At 47.0% G+C, this 8,447-nt stretch overlaps 1 protein-coding gene across 1 annotated transcript; it reads right to left on the minus strand.

The window, feature by feature from the left end:
- Positions 1 to 4,611: 4,611 nt before the first annotated feature.
- LOC120674807 (cytochrome P450 99A2-like) lies at positions 4,612 to 6,550 on the minus strand. The gene is made up of 2 exons (XM_039955927.1): positions 5,605 to 6,550; positions 4,612 to 5,521 (listed from the first exon to the last, which is right to left on the minus strand). The coding sequence occupies exons 1-2, from the start codon at positions 6,490 to 6,492 to the stop codon at positions 4,892 to 4,894; spliced, it is 1,518 nt and encodes a 505-aa protein (XP_039811861.1). The 5' UTR covers positions 6,493 to 6,550; the 3' UTR covers positions 4,612 to 4,891.
- Between the last annotated feature and the right edge of the window lie 1,897 nt (positions 6,551 to 8,447).

The raw sequence follows: 8,447 nt of genomic DNA on the forward strand, positions 1-8,447 counted from the left end.
AAAATAGGAGGGGTTTCTTTTAGAAAAGGACTTAGAGAGGGGGGGGGGTTCTTAATATAAAAGGGAAAAGGTCAGGGGGTTTTTGGCAAAAATGCCACCTTCTTCCTCCTCCCTCCACGGGAAACAGAGGAGGGGGCAAGGAGGCGGCGGCGCCCTGGGCACCGGCGATTCCGGTGGCCCTGGGACTCGGTGGCGGCCAGGGAAAGAGGGAAAAGGGGGAGGGGAACGAGGGGGGGCCTATTCCCCACCTCGGCTTGGGCTAGGGCATAGCGAGGAGGGGGCTCCACGGCGGCGGGCCGAGGTGGGCGGCGGCGGCTGTGGCGGCGGTGCTTCTGCGCAGGGGAGGGGGCGCGCGGTGGGGGGCGAGTTCACGGAGGGTCCCTTTTATAGGCGCGGCGAGGCAAGGGAGAGGAGGCGCGGTGGTGGCCGGCGGGAGGCAGCTCGGCGGAGCGGCTTTAATGGCATGGGGGCCGGTGTGGCATCGCGGAGCGGCATGGAGGCGACGGCGAGGTGACGGGCGTGCAGAGAGGACGCGCAAGTGGGGGAGGGGCGGTGCAAGCGGGGTGGCCGGCGGCCAATGGCGGGGTGCCGCGCGGCGGCCGGCGTGCTGTGCTCCGCTTGGCCGTGCAGCGCGAGGTCCCTCGCCGTGGGCGCGTGCGCGCCGAGGCGGCAAGTGGGCACGGCTGTGCAGCGGGGACGGGACGGGGCAAGGGCACTGGTGGGGGTGGGAGGCGGCATCCAGGGGAGGTGCGGCGTGCAGGGGAGGCGCGGTGCAGAGAAGGAGAGAGGGAGGGAGAAGGAAGGAAGAAGGAGAAAGAGAAAAAGAAAAGGGAAAAAAGAAAAAGAAAAAGAAAAGGGAGAGAGAGAGAAAGAGAGAGAGAGAGAGAGGTGCCGGCGGGATTCGCGGTGGCGGTCGGTCGGGAGCGCGACGACAGTCGCGAGCGGCGGCAGCTTCGGCGGGAAGCGACGCATGCAGAAAGAGGAAGAACAGCGAGAGGAGACAGTGATTGGTACGGGTGTCGGAACGGCGATCCGCCGGGAAAGATTTCGGGACATTGGGAGTTTGAACAGAAAAAGATTTAGAACGATTTGAGCCTAACGACGAAAAAGATTTTGGAAAATAAAATTTTTAGCGGGTGATTTAATTGGGCGTATTTTCGAGATGTTACAATAGGTAACTTTTTAACCAAGAGGTCAATCTCTTCTTTTGTAAAAGGGTTGTACTAGAGACTCCAAGTCCATATTTACATTTATTAAATTATTCAGATCAAACTGCATCTAGGGCTGCTGGGAGACCCATTCTATTCTTGAAAGCTGTGTAGAGAAGTGCAGCTTTACCTTCATGGTCTGTGATGATGTTTCCATGCTCATCTCTCAGAGAAGAGATTGTATTTTTCCTATGGCTAACAGTAGCCATTGCATGAAAGAATTTCATACATTCATCCCCCAGATTGATTCTATTGATAGTAAACCTTTTTTGTCAATAAATTTTCTTGTATCTCAGCAAGGTTGCTAGATGGATCTTAATTACCACTCTGCAGTTCCACTCAGGGACAGTTAGGTCTCTACATTACTCTAGACAATCCAGGTAAAAAATCACTGTATTGCATTTATCAATAAGCATAGAAAGGTTGGAAATCTTCTTACTCCAGTATTTAAGATCATATCTCAAATTTTTGAATTTGGCTGAAAGGGACAGAAGCAATGTCAATTCTGTTGACAGTCTTGGACCAAGTAGCTTGAACTACCTCATAAAACCCAGGATGCTCCGGCCAAAAATTCTCAAAGCGAAATAAACTAGCCCTTGGAATTGAGGTTCCAATGGAGACTTTGCATGGGACATGATCTAAGGTAGTATTTGCCAGAGGTAGAGCCAGGGTATTTGGAAATGTGGTTGTCCAGTTTACAGTTGTAAAGAACCAATCTAGCTGCTCAAGTAGGGGTGTTTGTTGCATATTACTCCAAGTAAAAGCCCTACCCTTTAAGGGGATTTCTACTAAGCCAAGATGACCAATGATGTCATTGAAAATCAGGGTGTTGTTGAGATTACCACCTGGCCTGTTGCGATCCTCCAGAGATCTATAGAAATTGAAATCTCACACAAAAAGCCAGTGATCAGAAAGATTTGTGTTAAGAGCACGCATCCAGTTCACAAATTCTGAGTGTAGGGGTTGGTGGCAAGGGCCATAAATAGTAGATAGTCTCCATTTACTTTGGTCATGATTTGCAGTGAAATCAATTGTAATCGCATATGGTTTCGTTTCCAATCCTCCCCTAGAAAAAACCGAGCTCTTCCAAATGACAAGAATACCACCAGAAAGGCCCAAAGAGGGAAAGAATTCGAACTTATCAAAGCGACGTGGAGCGAAATTTCTAATATAGGCCGAATCAAAGCAGCACGCTTTGTTTCTTGCAGACAAACAATAGCACAAGCACTTTCCTCAATTTTTTGCCTGACAGCATCCCATTTGTCAGTGGCATTAATGCCTCTGATATTCCAGCAAAACACATTCCATTGACGTTTATCCATTTAATCACAACCAGAGAAAAGTAGAAACAGCCATCACTAGGATGACATGCATAGGTTCAGACAAGATAGAGACAAAATAAGCCACACAGCTGGAAATAAAAGTGTTGCAAACAAAAGACCCTGGTAAAAGTAGGAAGTCCAGACCCCAACTAGTGACCAACATTCGACCATCACTCATCATCATCTTGAAGGAAGGTCTTCTTAACTCCCCCAGCCTGGAGAGCTTCATCTGTGAAGCTTGGGCCTTTGAGAAAAGTGGCTTGTACACGGTCAAGTCAGCCTACAGATTACTAAAGGAGGAGCAGATGGCGGGTGCCATGGCAAGAACGAGTGAAGCTCGGGCGTCAGGTGATGAGCGCTCATGGAAGCTGGTCTGGAATCTAAAAGTTCCACCAAAAGTCCGTGTTTTCTGGTGGAGGGTGATGCATAATTTCTTGCCGTCGAAACAAGAGCTAAAAAGAAGGCATGTTATCCTTGAGAGCCACTGCGAGCTGTGCGGTGATCCTGATGAATCCTTATATCATGTTGTCTTTCTTTGCCCAGCGACTAAACGGTTCTGGGCTGAGGTCAAGAATTTTTCTGGGGTTTCAGTGCCGCTTCTGCACCCGACCACGTGGGCGATGGATGTACTGCAGCCGAACTTATGCTCGCAAAAGTTAGTTGCTCTACTTGTGTGTGGCGCGTGGAGTCTGTGGTCGGGTCGAAATGCACGGCGCCTTGGTCAGTCTGTCCGGCATATTTCCAACATGCTGGAGGACTTGGCCAGTCTGCAACTTCCGGTTGAGCAGAAGCAACAAAGGGAGGTGAAACGGTGGAAGGGACCTGAGCAAGGCTGGATCAAGGTGAATACTGATGCTGCATTCATAGCTGAGACGGGTTCAGGAACTAGTGGTGTGGTCATCCGCAACCATAATGGACGGGTTGTTGCAGGGGCCGCTAGGTGGCAGGATAATCTGGCGGACGCGCTAATGGCTGAAGCTATGGCGGCTAAAGAAGGCTTGGAGCTAGCGGTGGAGATTGGCTGTGATCGGCACGATCTTTGTTTTGGGTTGATGAGATCCCAGATTGGCTTGCGCTGCTGGCAGCCAAAGATTGTAACCCTGTTCAGTTATAATGAAAGCTCTATGAGTTGCTCAAAAAAAAAAGAGCAGACATGTTGGTTAGTTCTGTTCTTGCTGCTGGGCCACCAAAGACCAGACACTTCTTTATAATATATATGCTGTTATCTATTATTTTATTATTTGACCGACAAACGAAGCCTCCACGTTCACTCTCAAGGTCCAGAAATTCCCACGTTAATCGAAAAAAATTGAAAAATAAAAATTACCCACCACTGCCATTATAATAAAAAATAGCCTAAAATACCCCTGTGTCTAATTAAAAATCACCCACCAATGCCATTGCGAAAAATTAAATATAAAATATCATTTAGCAATGTATCAGTTACAAACATACACTATTAATAAAAACTAAAGCTAACAACAATCAATCAAAATAAAATGAAAAAATAATAATTATATGCATAGTATTAGTAAAGCTTAACAAATCAAATTGTTATTATAGGTAGATCATATTTGAATTATTTTAACCAACAATAAGACATAATTTACGACAATGAACAAGATGATGTATGGTAAAAAAATAGTATAATCTTTAAGTAAAAATACAACGGCAATGCAAATTTTTAAATTTTTAATACTAGCCGCGCAAATGCGCGACAATATGCCTAGTTTGCTAGTATTATAGGTGATATAAATATCTTGAAAATATTTATACTTGGATTTTTTTTGTTAGTAAATGTCGTGTACAATCATATCCATAAACAATGAGTTCGGCTGTTAACAATTAAAGTTGAAATCTTTAACCATTGCTGGATTGATTAATAACAGAATGTATGAACAGAACAAAAGCCGTTAGAAGTTACTAGTTCGTGGAAACAGTCGTTTCAGCCTAACGGGTACAAAGAAACAAAACGGACCCAAATACCCTTTTGTACAGCACAACACGCTTTTGTCAGCCATCCAAACGCTAAAATCAGTGATAGATGGATACCACAAATATCAATTGAGTGATGTCTAGACTCTCTCTTGAAATTTACCTTCATAACATATGCATAATTATCTTTGGAGAAATTATTTTCAGTACAATATGATCGACGTGTGATATTATGTTGGACTTCCTATAATGTCCTACTAGCTTGTACCTTCAGCGGAGTAGTACTCACGCTGTTGACCACAGTACATATATAGTTTTTATATTTGTTCGTCTATTCCCATTATACAAACAAGACAGGGACCTTATGGGGTCCGGAGGCACAACTGTAGATGTTGGCCAGCATGCATATACTAATTATCCCATGAATCAGCCTTGCATGGGAACCACCTTATATGGTGATACCACCAGCTGCAGCGGGTTCTTTCTCCTAGTTGTTGCAGCAACGATCATTTCCATGTCAATGTCATCGGGCTGCATTCCTGCTGGGAGGCTCCAGTCGATGTAGTAGAGAAGGCGTGCAACAATGAGCTCTAACACAGCCAACCCGAAAGTATCACCAGGGCACCTTCTCCTCCCTGCCCCAAATGGCAAGTACTCAAAGCGAGAGCCTTTGAAGTCAAGCATGCCATCCTCAAACCTCTCCGGCCTAAACTTCTCTGCGTCATGCCAATACTCAGGGCTCCTTGCCATAGCCCACGCGTTGACCATGACCCTAGTGCCCTTCGTGACTTGGAACCCACCTACCTCGCAAGTCTCCTGACAGAAATGGGGAACCAGCAATGGCACCACTGGGTTCAGCCTCATGCTCTCCTTGATCACCATTTTAATGTAGTGCAGCTCGTCCATCTTGGCTTCATGGTCTTGTGGGCTCACTTTATCGAATACTCGTCGCACCTCGGCCTGTGCCTTGGCCATCACATCTGGGTTTCTCATGAGTTCTGTGATGATCCACTCTGCAGCTGACGACGTCGTCTCCGTCCCTCCAATGAACATATCCTAAAAGATTCAAGACTACGTGAGCAATAACGAAATTAGCAAAAAAAAACTGCAATTAGTGCGATTCTTCACGAGTAAATTACCAATAAAATTGCCTTAACGTTTGTTGTGCCGATGGGGAATTCCAGCTCCCCCTTGTCCCTGATCCGGAGGAGGACGCTCAACAGGTCATCACCTCGCTGCGCCTCACATCCAGCAATGATCTTGTCAAAGACGTCGTCCAGCTGATGGCGTGCTCGCCACATGCTTCGCCTCAGCCCAGTGACGACATCAATGAAGCGCAGGGATGGAAAGACATCCCCGACGGTGAAGCCTCCGCTGAAGCTCATTGCGACAGCAATTGACCTCAAGAACTTGTCCCGGAGCTCCTTGCTGCAAACCTGGCCGAAGGCCGCCTTTGCCGTGATCGAGTTCGAGCAGGCTAGCAGCAGACTCGCGAGATTGGTCACCGGTTCACCACCTCGGCCAGCAGCTTGGATATTTCTGATGAGGGACAACGTCTCGTTATCCCTGATGGGTGCGAACTGCCGCACCATCTTTGCACTGAGGAGCTCCACCGTGCAGAGCTTGCGCAGCGTCCGCCAATAGGCGCCATATGGCGAGAAGCCGACATCGAGGTTTCCGTAGGTGAAGACCTCCGAAGCCACGATGCTCGGCCTCGAAGCGAAGATGACATCCTTCTCGCGGAGAACCTCCTGCGCCGCCGCCGGCGAGGATATCACGACAGTGTCGATCTGGCCCATCCGGAGGAACATCACAGGGCCATACTTCTTGGCCAGCTCCCGGAGGACGACCGGCGGATGCGACTTGATGAAGTGGTAGAGGCTTCCAATCAAGGGGAAGTTCCACGGGCCTGGAGGCCGCCTCTTGTTGGAGGTCGGAGTTGATTTGCGGCGCAGCAGGGTCACAAGAATCGGCAGGGAAATGAGGAAGACGAAGAGGAGCGTTGCTGGACTTAGCTCCATCTCCATTATGGGGGTGGCTTAGCTTGTCGAATCTTTTTTTACTTTGCAGTTTTGCTTGGGAATGAACCGAGAGGATCAAGGGCCTTTTATAAGACTTCATCGGGCCATGCCATGTAGCATGTGTCGGACTCAGACAGTCAGACGGTCGCGAACTGAGGTCGTTATTTTATTCAGCAACTTCCTCGTTAGTCATACCTGGCGGGTGCAGTGGCGGCTAAAATGGGAAGCCAAAAGTCAAGAAACGTGCCAGGAAACTCGACAAGAAGTTCTTGTTAAATTTGACAATGACACAACTGGTCTGTCCACAACTTTGAAGACATGTGAGGCGACCATTCCCTGTTTTCTTGTACCACTGATGAATAGTTGATAAGTGCGGGACATCTAGGCTAGATATTCAAAATCTAAACTGCTAAGTGCGGGACATCTAGGATAGATACTCAATATCTGAACTGGCAGAACTGCTATGTGCGACAGCTCACCTAGCTCATGGCCTTCAACGGCCCTGATCGTGATATTTACAAGCAGGAAGAATTTTCATTAGAAGTCAAACGTTCATGTCAAGTTTGAGAACGACACAACGGTCAAGAGTCAAGACATGTGACGCAGCCATTCCCTGTTTTCTTGTACCACTGACTATTCAAACTGATAGGGCTGCTATGAAGATGACATATCCTGATATTTATAAGCAGGAAGAACTCATTATTAGGAAGTCAAAAATTCTAATTTATAGTCCATATCTCGCTCTACCCTGTGACCTTTTGTTTGTCAGGGTTACCAATTTTGAACTAGCTCATACTCTGAATTACTTTTCCGAATGCCAAGCAGTTTCTTAACTGCGCCTGCGATATCAGTTCGCGAGCTGCACTTTGCAGATGAGTCAGATGTTCCGGTCTAGAAAAATTCAAATACATTATGCTTCCGGTTTACAAGACGAGAGCAGAGAAACAGTCAAAAACACATGACTGGAAGAATGCGGAACTGGCTGAATACTTTTCGTGTCTCCCGCACGTTTGATGGAACAAGACTACACAAGCCGCAAGTAGACTCACAAGTGACAACGGTATAATGCGTGCAATGGACCGAGAACACACAGGTATTAGAGACTTTCAATGCGCACCATGTATGACTAATCAAACTGACAGTGCTAGCTCTGACGATGACATGGGGAATCCTGAAGAAATTAAAGGCAAACTTTCACAGTATGGACTGTGATCTAGATAGTCCATATCACGCTCTGGACTGTGATCTTTAGTTTTTCATGTGTTGCCCTGTTTAGATCCATCAAATTTACACCCAAAAACATCACATCGAATGTTTAGACACATGCATGGAGTATTAAATAAAATTTATTTATAAAACTTTTTGCACAGATGGGTTGTAAATCGCGAGACGAATCTAATGAGCCTACTTAATCCATGATTTGCAACAGTGATGCTACAATAACCATCCGCTAATTATGAATTAATTATGGATTAATTAGGCTCATTAGATTCATCTCGCAATTTACAACCCATTTGTGCCAAAAGTTTTACAAATAGATTTTATTTAGTAATCCGAAATAGAAAATTCCATTTCAAAATTTTTACACGTAAAAATCTAAATACGGCCTTAGTGTTGATCTCATCCGACCCGGTCCAATGACCGAGTTGGAACCCTTGATTATGCCCTAATCGGGGCGTCCAACCAAGACCTGGCAGGTGGGCCCCGTCGCGCAGCGCATTAAAAAGAGAAAGGTAGGGATAGGGACAAATACCAAGGTTCGTCGTGCCCGACTTCCCCACCAGAAAGAATATAGTCCCGATTCGATCCACAGGAGCGCTGAAGTGATCGGGTCCACCTCCTTCGTCGCGGACCACGCTGCCTCTGCTCCGACCAGCGACCACATTCCTCAACTACGCTGCCTCCTCGTACTCCGACCTCCACGGCGGCGCCATGGCTAATGATGGCAGAGGCTACTACCA

This window comes from Panicum virgatum, chromosome 2K (genome assembly GCF_016808335.1).
Source record: "Panicum virgatum strain AP13 chromosome 2K, P.virgatum_v5, whole genome shotgun sequence".
NCBI classification, from domain to species: Eukaryota; Viridiplantae; Streptophyta; class Magnoliopsida; order Poales; family Poaceae; genus Panicum; species Panicum virgatum.

Coding starts and splice junctions, on each gene's coding strand:
- LOC120674807 (XM_039955927.1), bottom strand. CDS start 6,492: ATGGAGATGGAGCTAAGTCCAGCAACGCTCCTCTTCGTCTTCCTCATT. Junction 5,522..5,604: donor ACGTTAAGGCAATTTTATTG/GTAATTTACTCG, acceptor TGAATCTTTTAG/GATATGTTCATTGGAGGGAC.